Below are 27,092 nucleotides of genomic sequence, written 5' to 3'. Positions count from 1 at the left end.
GCACCTAAACCCCCTGCACCATTTATCATGGATTTTTAGGGTTTTCCATAAGTGTTCTGATACAGGGTTTTGAAAGTTTAGTTTCGATGTTGCGATTAAAACGCATGAACTGTTCCTGATCTTATACACTCCCGCTTCTCTGATTCTCTACCATCCTAGAAACGCTTCAATTTGCACAAAATCTGGGACGGAAGAGAAGAAGTTCTCTTAGTTTAAGGAATTAAATGGGGAAGAAGCGTAAACAAGCAGAAATGGAGCCTCATTCAACTGAAAAAGTAGAGAAAGAAGCTCCTCTGCGACCACAGAGAACCTTACTTGGCTGGAAGGAAATGAGCAAAAATGGTGAACCTCTCTCTTCTCCAGTTTTCAGAAACAAAGAGAAGGTCCTAGTCACAAGCTCCCGAAGAATCATTTATCGGTAATGGACATTTTCATGTATTTTCACTATATTAGCAAACAACTTACTTTGTGATTTTTAAGCTCTTTGTTTTATAGAAAATTTATGAATGTATAATTTTTCTTTTCTATTGTTTGTCTGGATTTTAGGTATCGGCATTTGATGTTGAATATAGTGTCACTTTTGCCCCATTGTAAGAAAGATAGCAAGGTGGAATCAAAAGCGAGCAAAGGAGGCACATTAAACGAACTCGTGGAGTTGCGAAATTGCTCGTGTGGTTTGTTCTTTGAGGTAACCTGTTCTTGAGCTCATATTTCAGTGAGATTGGTTGTTTTTTAATGTATTTTATTTCTTGAGTTTTTTTTTTTTTCTCTTACTAGAGATTTTTATCTGATAAAACCTCATAGGGGCTTTGTTTGTTCTTGTTAAAAGAATTTTTGTGTCAGTTAATTATTTTGTTCCCTAAAAAATAACAGCGTTTTTTAATTGATAAAATCAGCTGGATATTATTTCTGTTGTGGTGCACCCTCTATTTTAGATATTTGAATTGTTTTTCTCTTCAAGAAAGTGATAAGGTTGGTAGTTTGCATCTTTGGGATAAATCTATCTTAGAATATTATGATGATTGATTCATTTGAAGTGTGAAAATGGCTAGTGCATGAAATATTTATTGTACCCACCTTCTTGCCTCGCATAAGCACTTAAAGTTGCAAGGCTTTGAAATGAAAAAATGTGTCCCCAGCCACTGTAATGCATCTTAGCTTTGAAAGATTTAGCATTTAACATGCTTACCAAATTATAGCCTCCCTAGATGTCCCAACTAGTATTTTTTTATTTGTAATGTTGATGATTGGTGTGGATGGCTGAGTTACCTTCTTTCGTATACACAAACTACCTTTTATCTTGTCAGTCCAGAAATTTCTCTTGTTTCACCATCAATTTTCTCTTACTATAGGCTATATCTAAAAGTGTTTGTTTGAGTGTCTATTAATAGGAGCTATTGAAGAAAGAAGAGATCAATCAGAGACAGAGGCCTACGATGTTATGAATTCAATTTTCCATTGTATGCTAATGCAATGAGCAGTAATGCCCATGGGTTTTAATTGTGGATGGCAATAGCATCGTAGTTTGCTTTCTTGATCTATAACTTGAATCCTGCATTTTCTTTCCTACTAAAACTTTGCCCAGATCTGTCTATATGTCATAAATCCCTCACTTCATGAAAAAGCTTGTCCTTGAAGTGTCTTGACTCAGCATTGGAGAAAGTTTTCCAAAGGGGAATTTCTCTGCTACATATTGAGGAGGGCCTTGGATGATACATTTTTTGATAAGCATACTTTTGACAGGCAAAACGAACTTATGTTTTTAGTGAGTGAGCATCGAAATCATAGTCTGCTCTTGTAACATAATTTTGCAGTCTATACAACACAACAGGGACCCATAAGCATGCTTGCACTTGTACCCTGACATTGAATTTGTATGTTTTATGTGCACTTATTCCGTGTTTAAGTATCTATATACTTATGTGTCTTAATAAGAGTGAGTGTGTGTGTGTTTTGGAGGAGCATGTGCATGTCATAGGCTCATAGCCATACCCTTTCAAATAAGCATGTTTTCTAAAAGCTGGCCTTGACTTATAACTTAAGGAGCACCAAAATTCATAGTCTGCTCTTGGTTTATGGTTTGCAGTCTATACGAGCATGGTGCTAAAGAGATCATTCTTTTTGTAATTTCCTGAATGGTCATTTGATAGCTCCTTGTCATATGGCTCTTGGAGGAAAGATGACATTTTCTTATTGTTGTTGACAGTCTTCTGTTAAAAAAATAACATGTATAGTCTTCCATTTGTCTACGAGTAATGCATAAATGGCTCAAATGCAACTAATATATTCTTTTGCAGGCTTTTGTTTTTGTGCTAATTCAGTATATGATTTGCTTCCAGTGTAGGAAACAGAAAGATCTATACCTTTGGATGGCGAAGTGCTCCAATGGTCCATCTGTGAAATTCTTGGTTAATGCAGGTATGGCTGTTGTGTTAGCAAGCTATCGAAGTTTTTAGCCAGTAGTTAAAAATTCCTAGCCATACTTAGGTTCCATTTGGACTTCCTAGTAGTCATATCCAGGTTTCTTTAGTTGCCTTTATGAGCAATTGTGAAAGTAGGTAGTCTTCAATGGCCACAACCAATTGAAAGACTATCCAATTTCTGGGGATAGAGGAGAAGGAAATTTCTCCTCTTTTAGCTATAAGGGCAAAACAACTCTTTTTTTTTTGAGAATCGCTTAACTAAGGGCAAAACAACACTTATTAGTGGTGTTTTGCTAATAAGAAGGTTTCCAAAATTTTAGTAGCACCGTGAATGCTAGCATGCCAAGCGGGCACGTCACCCTCTTAGGCGCAAATATAGGGGAGATTTGTTTACACTGCCAAAAAGGTGCATTGAAATTGGGCCTTAGGTTTGTAACCATAACTGTTCCTATGTAATTTGGCTTGTATAGTTTTGTTTTTGCCATGTTCTCTGTGGCTTTTTTGTGCCATTGGGTTGGGCAGTTTTTGTATACTGTATACACTAATACGAGGTTAACACTATAAAAAAAAAAAAAAACTTTTATGTTTTGTAAACCTTCAAAATTATTTTGGGTATCACTGGCTATTGGTATTTGCATAATTTTGTGCTCTTTTAAAAAGGAGAGTCTGCTTATTATTTTGTAAACCTTCAAAATTATTTTGGGTGTCACTGGCTACTGGTATTTGCATAAGTTTGCGCTCTTTTAAAAAGGAGATTCTGCTTATTTACTGTTTCAGGTTTCAATGAAATACTCCTTTTTTTATTTTTTGGGTAATTCAGCTGTAGGAATCAAACTTGAGATGTAGCACTGCTAACATCAACTGCCGACTAGTCAAGCCCAAGCCCAAGCCCAAGCCCAATTCGTATGAAACAAATTTTTTAATATTGACCATTTTCTTATCATCTTATTAAAGTTGTAATATATTTGCTTCTAGTACACACAATGGAAGAACTGAAGCTGACTGGTAATCATTTGAAGTGTTCAAGGCCTATTTTGACTTTCTCAACCAATTTTGATATGAAACCTCATTGGCAACTTTTGAAAGAGATGATCACTCAGGTGTGTGTTTTCTCTTTTTTTTATACAGGTGCAGTTTGTATAGAGCCTAGGCTTTAAACAATCAAATTAGAGCCTACGTTCAAAAAGTGTTGAGAAATGTGGTTTCAATATTGGAAATCTTTGTGATAGCCTTAAAATATATTTTCATCTTTATTTACAAAGTTTAAACTTTAAAGCTTCAAAAATAGTGTAGATCGACAGCTCTATGAAAACTTGAAAATATTGAAAATTGATGGTCCAAAAATGCATCACAAACTACACTATTTCCACGACTTGAAATCCAATTTTTCTCATGTCCCTGCATCTGGATGTCGAGATGATCAATTTGAGGATATTTGGGCATCAAAACAACCTTTTCTAGTGAAATTTTTGAGGTAGGCTCTTATTTGATTGTTCAGAGCCTCAACACTATATAAACTTTTCCCTTTTTATATTTGTTATGATATTTTTGAGTCGGGTAAGGAGAGGTTTGAAACAAAGACCCAGTGGCTTGGAAGAATGGTATAGCTTAATAATAAGCGAGGCACTCAAGTCCTATTGCTCATGTCTTTTTAGGCAAATTAAGTTACTCGGATTAATATGGTCAAATTGTACTTCTCATTTTTATTGTACTATGACTTCGTTCATTGTCTTATATTTCTCCCTAAAGTGGAACTTGGCATTCTGTATAGCTTTCTATGCAAATGTTACAAAGAAAAAAAGAAAAAAGGAAAAAAAAAAAAGGTAAGATAAGATCATAGATCATAGATTATTTTGTATTATGGAGAAGATATTTTAGGACAGTGTCAGAATGTTTTCTTCTTTCGTAAGCTAATAAGAGAGGCCAATGTCTGGCTTCGGAGCACAGGTGCTACTCTCTTGATTGAGAACCGAGCTCCATTCCATTGTCTTATCTCTCCTTCTAATTATTTATCTCAAGGTGCTCTCCTCTGCTTTTTCACTTGCGTTTTCATTCTTATTCCTTTTCTTACTAGTGTTTTCCTTTTTTTGTTTTTTCCCTTTGCCTGTTCTTGCAACTTATATCTAGTCTATGTACTTCAATTTTTTGGAAAAGATTTAGGTGCTCTGGATTATCAATACTAGTTGTTGGCCAAACTGAATCTCGAACTGTTCTTTGACCTGATCTCACTAACCAACATGGCTATTGAGTTATTTTCTGCAGATATTTGGAACGCCCAAGGATCACAAGAAAACTAAACCATTCTATGACCATGTCTTTGCTTTCTCGATCCTTGACGACCACATATGGTTTCGAAATTATCAGGTGCATATTCATGATAGTACATAGTATATACATCAATGAGCAGTTCCTTATTGCAATTTATAGAGTTTAGACCATACCATGTGCCAGTAACTGCAGCGTATTTATTTGGAGATTTTGTTTGATACGAATCTCAGTTCCTATGTTTTTAAGCCAAAAAAGTAATACAATAAGACAATTTACCTTTGGTACCCTTGGCATGTGATGTGAATCAGGTGGCTGGAGATGTGCCATTGACTATGCTCAAAATCCAAAAAGAATTTCTTAAATTTGTGACACACCCTAAGTTGTCAGGTTTCACATTCGACAGTTAACAGTGATTTTGACCTTCTTGTGCCAAAGGTAAATGGTCTTACAGTATACAATTCCTTTTAAGCCTTTGGACATTATACTCTATGTGCAATAAAACTCATAGAGACTCTTTTACCCATGCTTTTTGGATATATGCTCGTCTATGCTTCACAGGCATCACATAATTTGTAGATCTTCATTTAGTAGGTAAGTGGTTGGCTGCTCGTGTTTTATGCATGTGTTTGTAGGTGCGTGCTGTGCATATGTGGGTAACTTGGTATTGCTTCTTGGTGGCTGTAGTTTAAATTCCAATATAAAATAATTTGTGTTGTTTATTGTTTGTCTGATATAATATAAACCTAAACACACTGTTGCCAAATCCCAAACATCATGACATTGGATTTGTTTAGTTTATGGTTTTGGCTTTTTATAGAAACTTCTCATTAGGACTTCACTTTTTGTTTTATTTCTTATTATTTCTATTTCTAATATTTTATTATTATGTTTTACTGATCAAACAAGCAAAAAAGAAAAAACAGAAGATGTTGGTGTATTGCTGTTTACTTTTTCTTGATTTCAGATTTCTGTTCCACACAATGAAATTGATAAAGTCGACCGTGGAGGGTTAGACAAGATGACTCTTGTAGAGGTCAGGAAACTTTCTTTTCTTGACGATATCCGTTAAGTTGATGTCATTATTTTTTTCTTCTAAGTTGGATCTGTTTGTGGCATGTATAGGTCGGTCCCAGATTTTGCTTGAATCCCATCAAGATTTTTGGAGGCAGTTTTGGAGGCCAGACATTGTATGAGAATCCATTATATATATCTCCAAACCAGGTAATCTTGCTTTTGCCTTGAACTTTGAGTCTCAGTGGTGAATCATTGTTTTACATTTGCCTTGAACTTTTGAGCTGCAGTGGTTTGTCATAGGTTTTGGGAGTGATGTTTCATGTTCCCCTTTTACTATATCTTTGTACTTTGATTTTGGCCTTTACCTCGTCTGTTACTTAACTTTTTAATGTTTTCTTCACCTCCTCTCTGAACAGAGGTTAATCCTATATGTGCTTCATCGGCACCTTGCAAATTTGCATTAAGTTCTATGTTTTTCTGTAGGATTTTGGAGAATCACCCCTATAAGCTCCCGAGTCAGAAGGGCTGTAGACATTTTCTTGCATCAAAAATATAGATGACCTTATCCTTTTCTGATAAGTGAAATACAGAAGTAATAAAAAGTAAAATGTTGCTCTATATTTTATTCTTCAAACAATGTGTGCTCCGTATGGATAGAATAATGTTCCATATCTATATGACCTTATCCTTTTCTGAAAAGTGAAAATACAGAAGTAATAAAAAAGTAAAATGTTTCTTGATATTTTATTCTTCAAAAGATGTGTGCTCTATAGGGATAGAGGATGTTTCATGATTCTACATACTCTAAATAAGTCTTCTCCATGTATGTGAAATACTATTTCTGTGTTCACGTTTGATTCCTTTGGTGCTCTTTGAACTCTTGAAGGGCTAGTCTAGTCTAATGCTTCAAAATAAAAATGACAGCAGGTGTACATATAGTAATTTTTCATAACCTCTGTTAATTGATTCTCGGAGAAAAGATGATGGATAAGAATGCATAATACTAGAAGAAAGCATATTCAATCATTTTCCTTCGAACACTGTCGGTGGGAAAATCAGTCATTCTTTAGCATTCCCACCCTCATTCTTGGTGGCAGGATCAAAAGCAGTGGGTGGATACTTGAAAAGTGCGTGTCTGAATAAGCTCCCTACTAAACCGCTCTTATATTTTAAATAATTACTGGAAAACAAGATACTAGTATGCTTGCATTTAAGCTTATGTAATATATTTTCTAGATGCTGAAAGATTATATGCTCTCGAGGGAGCAAGACTTGCGTTTGCTTGCTCCTTTGGGCAAACCCTAGTTAGGAACATTTTTAGGACCCAAAATTTGGGGGATGTAACCTATTCAACCCAGGACCAACCTAATAAAAAAAATGCATTTGCACTCTGGAAGTGCCTGAAAAAGTCATGCCCTGGGATCAAATTTGGATGGTTAGATCTAGGTGTATAAGAACCCATACTCCTCTTCTTCCCCCCACCTCCCCCCCCCCCCCACACTCTTCGCCCTCTTTTTTAGAACTGCTTATCTAGTGATTTAAAGTGGATCCCAGAATTTCAGATCGAGGACTTTTGTGGGGAATTGCCTGAGGGACCAAACATACAATTCGCTCCTGATGGTGTACATTATAAGTCCTGTTCTGGATGTGTTTTCTGACATATCATAAATAAAATTTATGTACTATGGCCCTGTTTTGGTGTGTCCTTAAGCACCGCACAAGGTGGGCTTACACGCAAAGGCTCGTTGATGCCAAGATTTTCCACTGATTTTTGTGCACAACAGGCACATATCTGCAATGGTGTCATTTCCTTAAAAGAACAAGAGGTCCTCATAACCGATAAGCCTGCCTTGTGCATGTGGCTTATGGGCACATCCAAACAGATCCTTTGTTTATTTCCCAATTTTATTTTTTAATGTATAAACATTAAAAAATTGACGATACTTTTACATGCTTCCAAGAAGCTTTTGATACTTAATCATGTATCAATAGTGACATATGTCAAAGAATGAAAACACATTCTTTTTACTTATGAAATGGAGCATAATGGCCCAAATAATGAAATAGGACATGTAGATTTCTCTTCCAAAAAATGTCCAAGAAACCACACATAGGGCAAGTGAACTTGCAGAATGCTTTTCTTGTTGTTCTTGAAAATTAATCATTGAGTTCTATAGATTTTATATTGTTTATTCAAATGGCTTCTTATGGCAAAGAAAGATATCATTTTTTGGCATGATGGTATTGCACCTGTCAATGAAGTTTAGCTATGTTTCTGTGGTTTCCAATGAGTTGCTGATGTCTTTCTGAAGCATTTAATCTTTTGGTAGTTCTACATAATTTCAATTGTAATTGTACAAGTCAGCATTGCAATTGGGAGCCTTAGGATGTTCTTGTTGATCTTTACTTTAGATACGTGCATTGGGGAAGAGAAAGAAAGCTGGTAAATATGCAAAGAAGATCAAAGCCAAGAAGAAGAGGAAAATGCATGAAGAATCGAATCCATTGGAACCTGATGAGTTTGCAGGCATATGGAAGGAGTGAGACTTGAAATGTGTTTCAGCTGTGGAACCTGATGAGTTTGCAGATATATGCAAGGAGTGAGACTTCAAATGTGTTTAAGCTGTCTTCTTTGTTGTTCCTGGATTTACATGTGAAAGTAATTATCTAGGAAGAAAACAGTGGTTTTTAGCTGCTTTCCTACAGTGAGATATTGAATTCTTTTTTGAGGACTTCTTCTGGAGGAATCAATTTTGAATTTTAGCCTACATGGATTCAATCCCTGAAATAATAGATGCGATGCATGTATTATAGGTACAGACTCAAAAAACTGAGTGGGTTCCTTTGCATGAATTATAGGTCATGATCATGATCATTGGATCCTTTTTCCAACTTTTTGGGGTAGGCCATCATTTTATTCTATCAAAGACCGTACCCGCAAGTGAAGCTATAAGTCATTATATCTTTTCTCATTATTTTAACCATATCATTTTTGGCCTATTCTTTACTTTTTTTTTTAACCGTCCACTTGAACTAACTTGCACTTCAATTGTTGTATTGCGATCAGCTTATTTAAATTTATTTTCTTTCCTATTAGAGCTATACTTAAAGTTCTTAATGTATTATTCATTTAAGATTCTATCTTTTATTTTTTGCTATTCATCCATCTCAACATCTTTGTATGAATTATAGATACAATTTCACAACTGAGGATTGGGTTCAATAAATTTTGGGTTTTCGTATTTGAGTTATATGCATTGATGAGGTAATCAGGCCCATGAATATTGGGGTTTTGATGCCTCAGCCAATGCACCAATGCAAACTGACTTAACTATTTTTAGGGGATTTTACGGTGCATATTCTATTTTGTTTTTTTTGTTGGTAGATATTGGATCCAAAATTGGATGGCCAGTGTTTACTCTTGAGGCGCGATTTTGTTTAGGGAGTTTTCGAGTGCGAATTTGGCTCTTATGTTTAGTTTTTAAGATTGGTAACTTCGATGGGTTCACAATATTTCAAATGTCGTGGTCCAAGAAATAATACACCAAACGACGATTTTCCTTGGGTGTAAGCGTCCAGTTTGCACTTGTAGATCATGTGTTTATTTTTTCCCCCTGAAAAATTGTAAGCGCGCTTGTTAAAGGACATTTGCTAAATGGATCCGGCTGGCCAGCATGCTTTAAGCCGGGCCTGTTTTCAAGAACCCTGGTTGTTCTGAGGATCGGGCTAACGGCAAAGCCCACGTGCATATTGTTTGGGCTGGGCCTATCCTGCTAAAGACAAACGTGTTTGTTTTTTTTGGGTAAGTGACAAAAGTGTTTGGTGAGCCAATTCACCTATTTATGTGTGTACCTTGGCTAGATGGATTTTGGATCTAAAATTTTAGGGTTTCTTAATCTCAATCATGATATGAATCTAGAGTTTTTTAAAAAAAAAATTAAAAAATTGTGATTTTTGGGAAAAATAAAGATTCTACTATTCATTTTAACTTGTCTAGGATGTGTGATGCATTTAAGCTGCAAAAAAAAGAAAAAGTATAGAATGAGACAGATTATATTTGGTACAAAGTGGTCACAATTAATTTTGACCATTGAATATGAAATTGGGTAGTTGCATTTATTCCATTGACCAAGCTCAAATTTCAACAGAAACTTTCTCGAACTTTGTGACATACCCAAGCTATCAAATTTCATATCGGATGGTTGTTAGTAATTGTAACCACCTTATATGAAAGATAAATGGTCTCATTGTGTACAATTCTACATAAAAAATTAAGTGAATAGGCTGACTCACTGTGTCTTTTTTTTTTAGGTAATTCAATGGGGAAGACGGTACCTACCTATTTTTTCAATTTTTTTTTTTTGATAAAAGTTCAAAGCTTTATTGATAAGGAACTAAAAGAAATTATAAAGTCAGAGACTAAAATCTCAAATAAAGTGGTTCCACCTTTGGCAAAAGAATCTGCCAAATCGTTGGCCTCACGAAAGACATGAACAAAAGAGCAAATAAGAGGTCTAGATAAGTCCAAAATTTCCAACAAAAGAGACCGGATTTCCCAAGGTGGTTTTTGGTCCAACTTACACCACTTAATGGCATTAAGAGAATCACCTTCCACTATACAAGGCATGCCAAAATTTCTAGCAGTGAACAGTTTCAGCCCATGAAGAAGAGCCATCATCTCCGAGGAATTAGCAGTTTTAACACCCAAAGGTCCAACATAAAAAAATATCACTACTCCATTCCAATCTCTCAGAACACCTCCAAATTCAGTAGGACCTGGGTTTCCTAGAGAACTCCCATCAAAATTTAATTTGAAAACCCCAAACAAATGTGGTGTCCATCTACCCTAAGGCCTGCAGGTAAAAAGTTTCAATTTAAGGATGTTTGAAAGTTTTCTTCTCACATCCATCTCGAGAATATCTTTACCTATTTTTGTAATAGAGCAAGATAGCCAGACGAAATGTAAGATCTTATCCAACACACAGCCCACAAACAAACTAATCCCATCAAACACCCTTATATTTCTCTCCTTCCAAACATCCCATAGAAGAATGCCTCTCGAAATTTGCCATAAAACCACACCAATTGGTGGCAGCCACAAAACTGCTAAATTTGAAATAATCCCTTGTACAGCCACAGGCATTGTCATAGAACTTCCCAATTGGACAAAAAACCAGTGCCAAATTTGTAGGGTAAAAGGACAATGCGATAACAAATGGGCCCCTGTTTCAACGTCATTCTTGCATAATAAACAGATATTTGGCAACATGTTACCTCGTTTGATGAGATTATCAACCGTGAGCACCTTATCTTGCACAGCCAGCCACAAAAAAGCTTTGACCTTGGGTGGTACATGCCATTTTCGTATTGCTACAATTTCCAGCATAGACCATTTCCATCAGTGATGAAAGAGCAAATTATACATAGATTTAACCGAAAAAACTCCATCAGAAGCATGCTCCCAAATTACCTCATCAGAAGCAACTTGCGGGATATAGACTTCTTGTAAGAGGGCAAGCAGTTGAACATATTCCTAAAAAACCACTTCTGAGATTCTATTATAGGGGAGGACAATATTCCAATCAACCTGATTTCCCCTTAATACAAATATGTCAAATACAACAGCATCAGAATTTTTCATATGCTGGTAAACCAAAGGAAACAAATACTTAAGTGGGGTGTCACCAAGCCATTTATGATGCCAAAAGGAAATATTTGGCCCACTTCCCAAATTTCATCTAATATCCCTATGAATCAAACTCTTACAGTAATTAATAGATCTCCAACAATAAGACACTCCCCTTGTACCACTTCTTAAAGCAGCCCACATATGAAAACTGTCTTCTCCATACTTGGCAATGTTGACTTGATACCATAGCTGATCTTTGAAATTTAGACTACGCCACCACCATTTACATAGCAGTGCTTGGTTAACCAATGAAATATTTCTTAAACCCAATCCACCTTCCCTCAGAGGAGTGCACATCCTATCCCATCGAAGTAAGTGGAACTTCTTGGAGTTATCAAAGGATCCCCAGAGGAATTTGCACCTCAGTGTCTCGATTTTTTTTGCCACCAGAGGGGGAGTCATTAGCAACGACATTTGGTAAGCAAATTAGATAAGCATGCTTTAATCAAGATAATCCTCCTACCAAAGACAAATATTTAAACTTCTTAAGGTCCAGCTTGACTTGAATTCTTTGAATGATTTTATCCCAGATAGCAATAGGAAGACGTCTATCTGAGATTGGCATTCCTAAATACCAAATAGGGAAAAAATCCACCTTACATCCAAAAACCCCTACAATAACACACATTGAAGAATCAACACAATTAATGCCAACTACTGCTGATTTTTCAATTTTCACTTTTAACCCTAAAGCCACTTCACAGCATTGCAAGAAAGTTGCAATATTTTCCACTTGCTCACAATTGGCCTCACAAAATAACAGCGTATCATCTGTATACTGCAAGTGCGAAATGTAAGAACCATTGTTCGGCATTTGAAAGCCTTTAAAATGTCCTTTTGTTTAGACATTGCAAAGAATACGACTAAAGCATTCAGCATAGATGGTGTACAGAAAATGAGATAATGAGTCCCCTTGACGAAGCCCTCGCGAAGTACCAAAAAAGCCAGTAGGACTGCCTTTGAAAAGTATTGAAAAATGTGTAGAGGATAGGCATCCAAACATCCAATTTCTCTATTTCTCCCCAAACCCCATATTTTTCATAATTTCAAGAAGAATATTCTATACAGTTTTTCTATATCCAGTTTGATCACAACCCCTGCACCACCACTAACAGATCTAGAATGAATACACTCCTGAACAATCAAAACACTATTAGAAATCATTCGATCCTTGAAGAAAACAGATTATGATCCCACAATAACCTTCAGTAAAACCGTCTTGAGTCTTTCAGCCAAAACCTTAGCAATGATTTTGTAAATACTTAAGAGAAGGCTAATAGGTCTCAAATCTCCCAAGCACCCGATGATCAATTATTTAGGGATAAGAGCGATATAGGCAGAATTAACCGCTTTGAAAAGTTCCCCCTTTTGTAAAAAACCACACACCATATCCAATAGTACTAAGGAAGTCAAATTCCAAAATTTGCGAAAAAATAACAAAGGAAATCCATCTGGTCCTGGAGCCTTATTCCTCGGGAGACCAAACACTGCTTTTTTAATTCTTCTAAGGACACATCCCTCTCAAGTAATGTCATAGAAACATCATTAAGACGACTAAAATCCACCCTAGACAGGCGAGGTGTGATCCTAACCTCTGTTGTAAAAGCCTTATTGAAATGATCACCATTGCATTAGACATCCCTTCTAAATTTTCAGGGTCCACACTTGCAATTAAAAGCCCAGAAACATCATTTTGACGTATCCTAGCATTAGCAGTGGCATGAAAGAATTTAATATTTAAGTCACCTTCCTTAAGCCATTTGATCCTAGATCGTTGCTTGTAGTACACCTCTTCTACCTTTCGAAGTTCATGAAGCTCACTAATTTTGGAGCTTCTAGCTACAGCTAACTCCTCCGATAAAACACAAGAGTTTTGGATCCTAACATCGACATCCATTAAACAATTAAGCACCTCCTCAATTTTTGCCTTCACATTCGGTCATTTTCAAATATTTTAGGAGTTAAGTTTTTTGAAGGTATTAGTAATGTGGTGTCAGTATGACTGAAAACCACAACTTGATGACTAAAATGTCGAGGTACTACCACTTAACCTTTCCCATTAAGTAAGTCCTTTAATGGCAAAAGCCCTATGATCCCCCACGGATTGTGGAATTTCCATTATTTCCTGATAACTCCATTAAAGAATAGGGTTGTTGGGCCTATTTCCAACGGGCCCTAACTTATTTCAAGCGTTCATGTTATGACTGGTAATTGGATTTGAGTCATACGCTGCTATACTTTGGCATCACCCCATTGTGCAACATCAACCACATATGCCCAGGATGCATCTTCCTCTTCACTGTTCCTTTGGTAACATCTAAAGGTAGGGATACTTACGTTAAGGAAAAACTTCATGCAAGATGTCAACTTTATATAAATTTACTTTATATAAATTTATATTATAAGTAAGGTGCACCTCAAAAAGTTATCTAAAAAGTTGTTTTGATATTAAGAAACCTTACAATTGATCATTTCAACATCAAGATATATGAATATAGAAGAAAAAAAAAATTTTAAAATATTAAAATTATTGCATCTTGTAATACATCATTTGGGTTGTTCATATTCAAAATTAGGGATGAAAAATAGACTTCTGAGCTATCATAAGGGCTTTTGTACCATAAATGTATATTTTATCCAAATTTTGATATGCATCTACTTTAATTGTTTAAGATCGACCTGCACCTTTATTAAATGGGCAACCTTTAATAATCGAAGTAATGCACACCACAAAACTTTGTCGTAAGTTGTAATTTGGTGTCCAAAATAATTAGAATGACTTGAAATCTATTTTCGTCGCTAATGGTAAATCTTTAAACTATAAAAATGGTTTAAATCAAGTAGATCCATAACCATTTGAAAATCTTGAAAATAAATGGTCCAGATAATGTGTTATAAGATGCATTTATTTTTGGAACTCAAATCTTTTATTTTTTATCAATAGATATCGAAGTCGAGATGATCAAATAGTGGTTGTCCAATGTCTAAACAACATTTTTGGATGATTTTTGAAGTGTGCCTTACTTCTACAATATAAAGTTGACACATTACATAAACTTTTTCCGTACTAAATTAGTATGCAATATAACATTAATCTTGCATTTAGTCCTATAATAATTTTTTGTAGTGATCAGTGATAGAAAAATCGGCCGAGTAGTTTCCACTTGGTCGAGTTATAAAGGCTTGAGCCCGAGTTGGGTTTCCAACTCAGGGATATTAAAAAAATCTAAAGAATATGAAATTTACTTGGGATATATATATATATATATATATATATATATATATATATATATATATATATATATATATATATATATATATTGTTTTCTATCATTTTGGCAAAGATTGGAAAGTGTTTCTATTTTTTTGAATTATTTTGAGAATATCCCTAATCACAAGTTGATTTTTTAAAATTTATTTTTTAATTATTATTTTTAATCATCATTTTGAAGTGTTTTGCTTAATCTTATTTTAAAAACACAATTCCAAATTTATTATATTTTTATAATTTTTTTTTGCTGCTACATTACTTGGCACTAATCAAACGAGTTAGTTGGACTCGGCTTGAGTAATCGGCTTGGGCTAGGATCGATTACTGGGTCTGAGTCGCACTTTCTTACACCGGTAGTGATACATATCGCGTTGTGGCAACGGGCCGGGTTGGTTGGACCTGGATCCGCATTCAGACCCAAAAATTTAGTGTGGGGACATGGACCCAAACTTGACTGGACCCGATGAAACCTGATCCAAAAATTTATTCATGTATTTAATTATATTTACTTAGGAACCTAGACTTGAACCGGACCCATTCCCTCTTCCTTCGCACCAGAGGCATCATACATGAGGTACCCGCTTCACAGCTTAACCTTTACCTCTTCGTTTCTTCATTAATACCCCTCTCTCTCTATCTAGGGTCCTACCCGTTTATTTTTTTTCTCTCATCCTAATGCGTCTTTATTTCACAAACTGCTCAATTAACAAGTTACTACTTTTCTAGGGTTCTCCAAGTTTTTCAGTTCTCAAGTCTGGGGTTTGCTTTTCTTTTTTTTTTTTGCAGGTCTCTCTCCCTACCTCTTGCTACTATTGCAGGCCTTTCTTTTTACGGGCCCTTCTCTTTCTTGTTCTCTGTTTCTCCGATCTCTCTTCAATGCCTTCATCTAGAGAATTCAACGTCCCGCCTGTGATTTTCCCAAATCCAGGCCCTCAACAAAGAAGAGCCCCTTCTACTCCTTTCCAACCCCAAACCATGCCTCAGTCTCGCCCGCCTAATCCTAATCCTAACCCCAATCTTCCTTTCATGTCCTTTGACATGAGCTCTGCTTCCGCCTCCTCTTCCTCCTCCTCCCATTTCTCTGCTCCCATCTATGGAAACCCTACGTTTGAAGACGATCTGCCTCTCCTTGAAGAGCTCGGTATAAACACTCGACAAATTTATAGGGAAACCCAATCGATTCTCAACCCTTTTAAATCAAATCCTAGTTTTTTTGATGATGGAGATTTATCAGGCCCCTTTCTCTATCTATTGCTTTTTGGATTGTTCCAATTACTTGCAGGAAAGCTCCATTTTGGTATCATATTGGGGTGGATCTCGGTGTCAGCTTGCTTTATCTATGTCGCGTTCAATATGTTAGCTGGGAGTAATGGGACCTTGACGTTGTACACTTGCTTGAGCTTGGTTGGATATGGTATGCTCCCCATTGTTATTTTATCTGCAATTTCTCTATTTATTCCACAAGGGACAATGGTCATGTATGGATTGGGGGCCTTCTTTGTGATGTGGTCGACTAGGGTTTGTACCAGGCTTCTTATTGGTATTGCTTCTTATGGGGAAGAGCATCGAGGATTGGTGGCTTATGCTTGTTGCTTGGTGTATCTGCTATTCTCTTTGTTGGTTTTGTTCTGATGGCGCAGAGGATTTGGATCTGGATCTGTATTTTTGGTAGGAGCTCAAAAATTGAACTCGAGGGAGTTCTTTTTTAAAGATGTAAAACGCTTCTTTTTCTATTTGTTTTTTGGTTGGGTTGATATTGTAAAGCCTGTCTGATGAATGTGTTTTTTTCTTTTCTCGGAGTTGGTTGTGTTTTTATAAAGGATATTAGGATGTCATATGGATCTTTTACTTGTATTCTTCTGCGTGCATTCTTTTATTCATGGGAACTGCAATCATTTTACCATTTCTATTGTTGCTTGTGGCTGTTGAATTGACATGTTTCACAATGGATGTGACATATGTACTCATTCATGATCATTTTATTTCTATTATAAATCTTGGATGGAATATGTTAACTAAGTTGGCTCCTGGGGCAAGCATTGCTATTGTCTTATTCAGTTCATATTGAATGAATAGATATGGCTCTCAATTTCAAAAATCTATTGAAGTGGTGGCGGGTAATGTTCTTGACAGGATGGAAAAATGAAATTGTAAGAAGATTACTGTTATTATAGTTGTGATTGAGCTTTCTCATGTGTCTATTTGGTTTGGAAAGAATCAAATTGGACCTGTACTTGCGAAGGCTGGATCCTAGCTACCTCTTTGGAACCTTATGGGACTATGTGACGGGCAACTAAGAATATTTCTGGACTTGTTACTCATAAAAACAGAACTTCTAGGAATTATGATTTAATTACTACTACTTTTAAAAGAAGAACGTATCATCCTTTACTTCGTAGGGTATTATTTATCTGACCTGAATTCATTTTTTAGACTAAATACAAAACATCCAGTTGGCTTTAGGTGCTAAATTTGTAGGTTCTCAACGCTAGGAGTTATTGTTTGTTTGGATTTTTGATTGAACATATTTTCTTCATCACTCTATTGATCTTTTTTTTTTTTTAATGGATTTCATCACTCTATTGATCTTCACCTAGAGGGGCGTTATTGGTGAATTTTTTATTTCTTTTGACAATTAATATCTACAACTTGCTCCACATAGTTGTTATATATGTACATTGTTGTGTTTCTCCCCAAGTTCCATTCTCTGGTGTATATGTGTCTAAGGCAATGAGATGCTGGGTTATGTTTTAGGTTTTGGGTCTGGTGTTCTTGGTTCACATTGGCCATGCATTTGGATGTTGTTTCAAGAAATTCTAGTTTCTTGTATTTCAGTCATCGAAAATCATGTGAAATTGATATTCTATTTCTTGTTCCCTCTGGCAATATTATCAATGTTGATGTGGGCAATATTCGGAAAATATTAAAGTCCCTGTTTTTGAAGGGATCAACGTACAAGTTCTATTTTGAAGACGACAACCAATTACTTGCATTTTGTTCAGATCTGCAGGAGTCCTTTGTCATTGCAGTCATCATGTCGAATGAGTTATAATGATGATAACTGTGGACTGAGTTTTTGGGACAGATCTTTGTTGGGATTGAAATGTGGCATGCGGTATTGCTATTGTCAACACCATAATCAATCAACCCATGCCTGAATTCTGAAAAGAAATTATCTTGTTTTGGTGATGAACTTTGAGCGTGGAACGTTTGACCTCCGGCATACAAATCTGGGATGTCTACTGCTAATTCCAAGCTAGGAATTGGGCTTAAGTGGTTAGTGGTTGACTTTTGCAGTGCTATATCTCAAGTTCGATTCCTACCATTGAACTATCACTAACCCAAACACCCCTCCCACCCCCTACAAAATAAAATAAAATAAAAATAAAAATGCAGCTAGGCCAAAGCTTAGGAACGAGAATGGGTAGATGAGCTTGGTTTGTTTTTTTGACAAACTTCATGTGTTGAATGCTCGACGTCTCACTTGAAAACGGAGGCGTCTACCGACAGGTCAATCACTGCACAACGGACAAAAAAGGGGGTAGATCAGATTTTTTTTTGTGGGAAACTTCATGGTTTGAAGCCTTGATGTCCTTGAATACCAATGGCCAACAACTTGTGACATAAGTTTTTGTTTGCGTTCCATTCTCTTATGACCAAGGGAATCGTAACAGCCTCATGGTGCATCTGTGTGGGAGTTGCAAGAGTTGATGAAAATCTGATATAATTATGATATGCACTGCTTTCTAAAGAAAAAAAATAAAAATGCTAGTTTACCTCAGAGTTCTCATATTTAAACATGTAAGTGGAAGAAAAGGACTGGTTGAATATATTGAGATGTGCATAATTCCTATTTTGAAATGAGTCTCCAGGATTTGTGGGGCATTATGGGGTTATATCTATGGAAACGTTGAGTCTTCTAATGAGATGCTTAACAAAGTGTAAAACAGCAGCAGAATCCCAAGTTTTTGTATGCAGGTGCATAGCAAGAGGGATGATCTATATTAGAAGCATTAGCATGTGCTATTATTTCAAATGTGGAAGTGAGGAAATTCATTATTTGGAAGGATTTTGTAGTTGGCTAAAGAATGAGGTTCAAGTTGGACAGTGGAGCCGGATTGAGGATTCAAAGTGGGGAGTCTTGTCTTCCCTAACTCCTAGGTTTTGCAACTGATCTTTTAGTGTCCTTTTTAGTCCATTGAGAAGTGCATGATGCACACATGGCACTACATGGACCATGTTGACTTAAACATGTCTGATATTTTGATTTCTTGCACCCGAAAATTTGAGTTTCACTGGTGTGAATTGTTATTATGGAACTTCATTTAGCTCCCTGGTTGGTCCAACATTTGTCTGGCCTTCTACACCTTTGATACCTCAGGACAGTTTTACTTCAACTTTGTAACGAGTATAATTTTTCCAACTGTTTTTGAGTACCTTACACATTATGGTTCTCTGTTGTAATTATACCTTTAATGTTTAAATACATTGCTATTTATAACAGGAAGAGTTTATTACATGGTATAATAAAATTTTTAGATAGACCAAACGCACATAGGCATGCATGTATAGGACTTGATCATCTTCCGAAAGATATCCTTATAAAAAATAAAAAATTGAAGATAACTGATTATATAACAATCAATTGTCACGATGTAGTTGTTTTATCAATCTTATTTCTCATAATTTTTATAACTATTTTATGCTGTTATGTGTCCGTGTCTTAGCAATTTTTGGATTGGCCTATCTGAAATCTTGATATTTACATTTCATTATGCAAGCAAAGTATGTGCACCTCTCCCGTTCTATTAATTTGTTCAAGTTTTACAAGAGTTTAGGAACTAGTCCTCATTTTGTACATTATCTTCACTACAATTTTTATGTCTCTGCTATCACAGGAATCTTCCTACATATGGCCATCCTCTCTCAAGGGTTCATTGGGAATTTGTGTTCCCCGTCTTTCAGTTGTGGCCCTCTCTCTTTCATTTCTTAGGGGAGTGATCCTTGTGGTAGCAATTTCAGACCTTCCAGGTCATTTCCCTCTGCACCCATTGAATGGTGTGCTGGTTCAGTTTCTCTCTAGCCAGGTGCTTCGAACTCCAAAGCTTTTTTACAAGCTTCTAGACATGTGTTTTTGGATGAATTTGAAAGAAGCTTTGGATGTTAGGACCATCTTAGTGTCGTTGAAATCTTCACCTGCAGTTTGCATAATCTTTCCTACAAAGGTGTATCTGATGAAGAGGTGGTCATGATCTTCGACATTGGCTTTGCATATGAAGTACATATTACATCCAAGTAGCCCCACTTTTGCACTTTATTGGCGGCCAGTAGCTTCCTTTGCAAAGCCATCCATGTAAACCATGGCATGAATCTTTTATAATAGTAGATATTGAAGGATCAGTACATGAAATGTTAATGAATCTGAGAGAAATTTTATTCAGAAATGATCTGTATGGAACTCGTGATGCAATTATCTATGCAGGGGTCCTAAATATGTAACTGCTCAAGATATCATCTCACCACCTTCTTAGGAAATAGTTGATATTGCACAACATATATCTAGTATCATATAGCCAACTATTTTTTGTATTGAATTACGAATCGAGAGGAATTGCATATATTCGAGAAATTCCAATCAAGATGCAAGTTATCCTAACGTGTATCAGTTTTTCCCCATAATGTTTTGTGTTTGACCTGCACTTTTTTTTGGTGATTTGTCTGCAGTCATTAGTCACCCATGTGACTGTATCTTCCTCAACCTGCCTATAAGAAGCCTCTTTCTAGAAAAAGTGTCGACGATCGTGTGAGTGACATGTACGATGCATGAGTTACCCTTGACATTTGGAGAGGGGCCTGCCAAAATGGTTGACGCTTAGTGTCATGGTGTAGCTTGCGGTATTTTTCTTTGGTAGCTTTTGGTTTGCTAGGTTTTGATCTTGCTTCTCCAATAGGTGAAGGATACTTATTGTACTTTATACTGGCTTTGGTTGTACTTCTGATAGGTTATTAAGATGTACTCTAGTATGTGAGGAGAAAGGGCTGTTTGTTAAAAAGTATGAGAAGGCTAATTAGGTGGATTAGAGGATAAAGATATCATGAGCAGGATCTCAAATACATAGTGAGGTAGAAAAATCTAAAAGTTTCTGTGGTGATGGGATAAACTGAATAAAATTTGGAGTAGAGGTGTGGTAGGCAGAAGGTAAAGATGCCTGTTGGTCGTTCTTTTTTTGAGATAAAAGTTGATTTTTTTTATTTCTGTGAAGAGTAATTACAAGTTGCATACTGTTGTAAATTGGCAAACTCAGCGACTAGAAGAAAAGGAAGAGAACAACATGTATTACAAAACTGTCTCATTAGGACTGTAACATGTTGATTACAAACTCTTTTGTGTTACCTCCTTGGCGAGAGTATCAGCCTATGCATCAACCTTCTGCCATATGTGACTAAATGAGACCTGAAGGTTGCTAGCAAATGCCAATCTATGGTCAAACAAATGTTCAAGGTAGGGGCAAGGAGTCTGTTTGGAGGCACATTTGATGACATTGAATGAATCCCTAACAACTTGGAGTGAGTGACGCAACAAGAGTCAAACAGTTCCAGTCTTTTGAGAAATGCCAAGGCCTCTGTACTGGTGAGTACCCAATGTGGCCTAAATACGAGAGCAAACGATGGCTTAGAAGGTCCCTGAAGAGGCCATCCATCCTGAGGGTCCAGGGTTTCCTGAGGAGTCTGACAACCCCCAAATGAGGAGACTTGTGTAAACCTGGTCTTGTGATGCCCATGGGCCAAGTGTGATTCATGCTTCCCCATTTCTATAGAAAGTCTACAGATGAGCCACCACCAAAAGTCATACAATTTTTCGCCGGAAATATAACTGGGGCTTTTATATTTTTGAAAACAGGGATCCCATGTCCCTAACTTCGCTTTTGAAAGTTCTCGCATTGTTGAGTCACAAATGCCAAATTGAGGCAAGAATGGTAATAGACCTGCAGCAGGAAATGGATCCGAGAAATAGGTGGAGAAAGGACCTCAATGCTTTTGGGCCAAACTTACTGCTAAGGAAGCCTGTACCGAAGAAGCCATCATGCAGAGGAAAAGCAATTGATTTGCGTTTTCCTTGGCCTTCTTGCTCATGACATATTAATTCGGATTGGGGTACTTCTTTGAATTTGATACATTTCAAGAACTTTCTAGGATAAAGTATGCTAATTGAAGGCTTGAATCTTAAGGGGACAGGTAATCCGTAACCTGATTACCCCATGTTCCTCTCATTGCTTTTGAAAGTTCTCGCATTGTTGAGCCACAACTGCCATTGAGGCAAGAATGGTCGTTCACCATAAAAATAGACCTGCAGCAGGAAATGGATCTGAGAAAGAGGTGGAGAAAGGACCTTAATGCTTTTGGGCCAAACTTAAATACTATTCAAAAAGACCTAGAATGGAAGCCCATACCTAAGCGGCCATCATGCAGAAGAAAAACAATTGATCTGCGTTTGCCTTCACTTTCTTGCTCATGACATATTAATTAGGATTGGGGTACTTCTTTGAATTTGATACACAGTGTTTCAAAAAGCGCTATGCCAGGTGCTAGGTGGTTTGGGGGGTCTAGGCCGCCCAATGCCTAGCTAGGCACCCAGAACCTGGGTGGCTCAGTTGAATCAAATGAGGATTCTATAGTTTCTAATAGTATATATATTGTATAAAATATAAGAATAAGGCATGTAGAGCACATCAATATTCAGAAGTATACTACACATTAGCACACAATCCATAAGCATAACCATAAGTCGGTCCATATCCAATTAAAACTTAAAACTTTAACAACTAAACTACAAACCATAGTTACCAAATACCAAACCAGTGGAACTACAAATCCACTATCCACAATACGCAACAAAGAGGAAGAAAACAAAAATAAAAGTAATACTTGGAAGACTCAAAAGAATCTTCAATCAATGTTCAAAGTTTAATCATTATTCATTATTCATCATTAATCATCAGAAAAAGTAGAGTCAACTGCATTTGCATCATATGCATCGGAGTCACCCTCGAAATATTGGTGGTCCTCCTTCGTCTCTCTGAATCTGCTTCTTCTTTCTCCTCTTCCTCAACCCTTGTCCTCTGTGTAGAAGATTTAGTGGCCACAGGAGGGACGACAAATGTCCCTGAAGCATCCATGATCATGTCTCGTGTCAATTCTTTATGCTCTTCGACCTCATCATCATCAAATAACCACTCTATAGCATTGTCCATATTTTTTGATATGAGAGGGTTTCTCTTATCTCTCTTAGCAAACTTGTCTTACAAGAATAAGTTATACTTGACATAAACTAGGTCATTGGGCCTTTTTATTCAAGCCTGTTCCTTTTCTTTGTACAAATCTAATAAAATCAAATGAAATTAATTAATATAAATATTAAATAATTAAAATCTATAGTTCATGTATTACTAATACAATTATGTAAATTACCCTTACCCCTTCAAAAGTATTCCAATTATGTTCACAACCAGACGAGGAAGTGGTTAGGTTTAAGATCCAAATGGTATAACTTTTGTAAATTTGGAGAACCATGTTGGCTTGGCTGCAAAGATATAGAATAAAATCATAAATATTATAAAAATAAAACTTGATTTCTTGAACTTGATGAACGTATGAATATTATTACTACCTGGATCAATTTTGATCCTTTGCCTTATCGCCGTTGGACTCCCAAACAGTTGTTCGAAGAAAACTTGGATTGACAAAATAATATTTAGTTTGCATTGTTATTATGTTAGAAGGTTTTGGCATTACTTCCTAAACTTGATAGAGATGTTTTGGGTTGTGCTGGGGTGGGCGATGGCTTTAGAACATCAATACATCATCTATTTTCGAAGCAAACAAATGATCCTTAACATGTCTCAGTACATAATCAATGGGATCAAAATGTGTAATCGTTCAGAGGAACTGCTTCCATTCAAACAGGTTCTTATGCTTGAAAGAAGAAATGGCTGGTTTAGCCATGAGAGAAGCGCTGTGGAAGCGGCAATTTTTATGGGTTCCATGTGTTGAAAGGATGACTATTTTCTACTAACGTGCGTCCTGCATGCATTTGCTGGTTTTGCTCTTAGGTGGGTTGTATCATCATAGCATGTTTTCAATTAATCGAGGTCGGTTATACATTGAGGTCAGTTACACGAATTTTGATCCGTTATTCTGCTCTATCATATATGGGAATACCATGCTACCATAAAATTGAAGTTCATTTCATGCCCTTCCATTATACATGTGATTTTTGCCATGGTATGGTTGTTATGGTTGGTTATACTTTCCTATTTTATTTTTGTATTTTTTACCAACTGTCCCACCAACTTGATATCCTCTCTCTCTCTAGAAGATACTGATGGGAGCTGGTGATGGTGGTTAAACTGACGGTTTTTTACCTATAATAGGCCCTTGCATCCACTAATCTTTTTTCTTGGAGAGAGAGAGATCAGCCATTGGCATCCACTAATCTATTAAAATAATGAACCTTGATTCATGTTTTGGTATGTTTATAAGTGGCTCTCGTGCTTATATCCTACATGCAGCTTACTATCCGATAATTCCTCACATCAGGGTAAGGTTCTTGACTCTCTCCCCTCACAGGACTTGGCCCTTGTCTTAGTCATGTCCATGAAATTGCGTTTGGACATAAAAGTGCCCCCTTCTCATCATTGCTAAGTCGACAGTCTCCTAACTTTCTTGCTGCTTAAAGAGCCAGCACCAACACATCAAAAATGGTCATCTTCACACTGTATCATGGGAGCAAATGTTTTTCGCATCTCTGATTTGTGGCAGCTCACCTCAAAAAACTTCTAGGAAAGAAGAAAACCAACAGGACTGGCTATTGTTCCCATGGTAATCAAAAGGAACAATGTGAAGAAGAGAGGGAAGAGGAAGAAGAGTTCTTTGAGATAGTCTTGAATGTCTTTCCTACGAGGGTTTGGGAGCCCAATGATTCCTGGAGTTGTCCAAGCGATGAGTCAAGTGATTATATACCTGCACTTTTGGCCAACTGCTTGATCACTGCAAAAGATTTGTCAAGTGCAGTTCCAGTGAGAGAGAGTGCACCACAGTTTTGTGATGAGTTTTCTCACTTGGTTGTTGAGAGATGGAATTTCCTAGATAATGAACAGGGTTCATTTCCTAGAAGAGGTGAGAGAAATTCATGTCCTTTTAATTTCCCTTAAGATTTTGTTCACTAGCAGTCGTTGTCTTCTTGAGGTTTTCTCGACTAGCTCCTTCCAGAGTTGGGCGAAATAGATGGTCTAAACTTTTAGTTGTGTTGCAACATGTCAATGGAGTGTCAAATGTCATTGCTGAGTTTTTCAGAAGCTTGAGCTCCAGAGCTTCCATTTGAGAGGATCGAGTTAAGCCTTTTTATGATAGTTAAAATTCGAGAACTCTTCATCTTTTAATTACATTGAACCTTCACACTCGGTGAAAATGAAAGGGCATTGTCTCTCTTTATATATATGGAAATAAAATTTTCTGCAGGCAGTTCTTACTGTTTTTCAAGCCATTGTCTTTCCTCTATGAACTTTCTTTATTTTGACCGCAGGACAATGCTAGTGCTCTTTATCGCTGTAGACAGATTCCAAATTTTTCGTAGATAGTTTTTCAAACCGTTTTCTTTCCTTTATGAATATTCTTTATCTAAACTAGAGGAAAATGCTAGTGCCCTAGATTTGGCTGGTCCACTGCCTTTGAATTGGAAAACTATTCGATTTAGAGCTTCCATTTCTTTGTGTCTTGAGGACTAATTTGCCTGGAGAGCCTTTATAAGCATATGTTTGTATACGTTGGAATTGAAATTTTCTTGAGAAAAAGACGGTACGTGCCCATAAATAAAAACGTGTCCAGAATTGTTTGACATATTGATTCATAAATATTTACAGCCAAGATCTTAGATGAAATCTTATCTAATTTATGTTCTCAACTGAATTACGTAAAACTCGGTAGAAAAGAGTGGTAAGGCAAGCTTTCTATGCTTCCTCTATAGCATAAAAATTTATACTTCCCTGGTGGTTTAAAAAACGGATTGGTGCCCCTGATTGGGCACCTCAAAAGGCCATTTGGATTGGTGAATCGGCAATCTAGATTGTGAGTCAGTCGAATCGTTCAGATTAAGTTTTAAAAAACCTTCAAAAAAATTAGTAAAATTCATTATAAATGTTGTTTTTTAAGAATCCATTAAGTAAATGGGGTACTACATTATTAGCTTTTATTTTTTTCATTAACATGCAAATATTGAGATTTGTATGAAGATTTTCATCAAATATTTATTAAAATCTCACTAAAGACAATATTATGCACTGAAATTAAAATTATTGATATGTATTTTATTGTTTTATCATCATTTTACCATGAAAATAAAAATAAATTTGCAATTTGTCTTATATTATCATCTAATTTAAAAATTTAAATATTTAACAATAAATTAGGAGAATCGGCCAAATCAGCAAATTTTGTCTCAAAATATTTTTAAAAAATCATTATGAATATTTAAAAATAGTGTTTTTTTTAGTTTATAAAATAAATTAGAATTGATACATTATGTAATTTCATTACTTTGTAAAAAAAAGATAAATATTGAGGCACTGTTGGTCTGGACGTCTGTATAATTATTAATTATAATAGTATAATAAACATGCTTTCAAAATTATTAGAAAACAATTCAATTTCTTTTTTTTGGGTAAGTAATTCCATTTTGTAGGATTAAAAAAAATAAAACCTCTTATAAATTTTAATGTTATGATTTTAAAACAAAAAAATAGTCCTAAAAAAATAGGAAAAAATAAAGATAATATTTAAAAAATAAAATAGTGGCCTGTTCATTGCTCGATATTGCCACAATCGAATTATGTTTATTAATGAGACAAAAAAAAAAAAAGGCATGAAGTAGAAGAACTAGCTAGAGAAAGAAATAAAGGAAAAATTTTATATAAGGTTGCAGAAAAAGTTGTTTTAGTATTGAAAAACCCTTTAATTGATCGTCTCAATATCGAGATGTATGACTATGAAAAAATAAAGGATTTAGAGTCCAAAAAGTGATGCATCTTACAACAGATTATCTAGACCGTCCATTTTCAAGATTTTCATATATTTATAGATCTACTCGATTTTAATCATTTTTAGAGTTTAAAATTTTATAATTAAATATGAAAATAGATTTTGAGATAATCTTAATAATATTTATACATCAAAATTATATGCTACGATGAAATTTAGAGGCGCGCCTTAAATGGACTATTTAAGGTTGCAACCTTATGAAAACTACACCCTTATATAAATAAAGTAAAAATAAGTCTTCCATCGCATTTGAAAAACAAACACGAATAGTCCCACATCCGACTAAAATAGCCATATAAAATTCGATCTCTTAGCCTTCTAAGTAAAGTTTTGT

At 35.9% G+C, this 27,092-nt stretch overlaps 2 protein-coding genes across 5 annotated transcripts; both read left to right on the top strand.

Annotated features, from left to right (window-relative positions):
* The first annotated feature begins 53 nt into the window (after nucleotides 1-53).
* LOC18439859 (ribosome biogenesis protein BRX1 homolog 2) lies at nucleotides 54-8,471 on the top strand. 4 transcript variants are annotated; one of them, XR_016052770.1, is made up of 10 exons: nucleotides 54-418; nucleotides 547-688; nucleotides 2,340-2,418; nucleotides 3,399-3,523; nucleotides 4,371-4,442; nucleotides 4,686-4,787; nucleotides 5,000-5,126; nucleotides 5,656-5,724; nucleotides 5,814-5,912; nucleotides 8,118-8,471. XR_016052770.1 is itself a non-coding variant. In XM_006850015.4 (8 exons), exons 1-8 carry the CDS (start codon nucleotides 225-227, stop codon nucleotides 8,247-8,249), a joined length of 942 nt encoding a protein of 313 aa, XP_006850078.1. In that variant the 5' UTR covers nucleotides 54-224; the 3' UTR covers nucleotides 8,250-8,471. The 4 variants fall into 4 exon arrangements, 1 of the variants encoding a protein (XP_006850078.1); XR_016052768.1 differs by lacking the exon at nucleotides 4,371-4,442; XR_016052769.1 differs by lacking the exon at nucleotides 5,000-5,126.
* Nucleotides 8,472-15,334: 6,863 nt separating this feature from the next.
* LOC18439858 (Integral membrane Yip1 family protein) lies at nucleotides 15,335-20,172 on the top strand. The gene is made up of 2 exons (XM_006850014.4): nucleotides 15,335-16,333; nucleotides 19,564-20,172. Exon 1 carries the CDS (start codon nucleotides 15,542-15,544, stop codon nucleotides 16,295-16,297), a length of 756 nt encoding a protein of 251 aa, XP_006850077.1. The 5' UTR covers nucleotides 15,335-15,541; the 3' UTR covers nucleotides 16,298-16,333; nucleotides 19,564-20,172.
* The last annotated feature ends 6,920 nt before the right edge of the window (nucleotides 20,173-27,092 follow it).

Source organism: Amborella trichopoda, chromosome 3, assembly GCF_054954075.1.
Source record: "Amborella trichopoda isolate Santa Cruz 75 chromosome 3, AtrichopodaSantaCruz75HAP2 v2.0, whole genome shotgun sequence".
Lineage (NCBI taxonomy): Eukaryota > Viridiplantae > Streptophyta > Magnoliopsida > Amborellales > Amborellaceae > Amborella > Amborella trichopoda.
Note: the sequence above shows the minus strand (reverse complement) of the source record. Positions and strands in the feature narration are given on the sequence as shown.

Bases quoted from the DNA above. Each gene is read 5' to 3' on its own strand.
- LOC18439858 (XM_006850014.4), top strand. From the start codon at position 15,542: ATGCCTTCATCTAGAGAATTCAACGTCCCGCCTGTGATTTTCCCAAAT.
- LOC18439859 (XM_006850015.4), top strand. From the start codon at position 225: ATGGGGAAGAAGCGTAAACAAGCAGAAATGGAGCCTCATTCAACTGAA. The intron at 2,419-3,398 runs GTATGGCTGTTG...ATTTGCTTCTAG, and splicing joins GAAATTCTTGGTTAATGCAG to TACACACAATGGAAGAACTG. The intron at 3,524-4,685 runs GTGTGTGTTTTC...TATTTTCTGCAG, and splicing joins TGAAAGAGATGATCACTCAG to ATATTTGGAACGCCCAAGGA.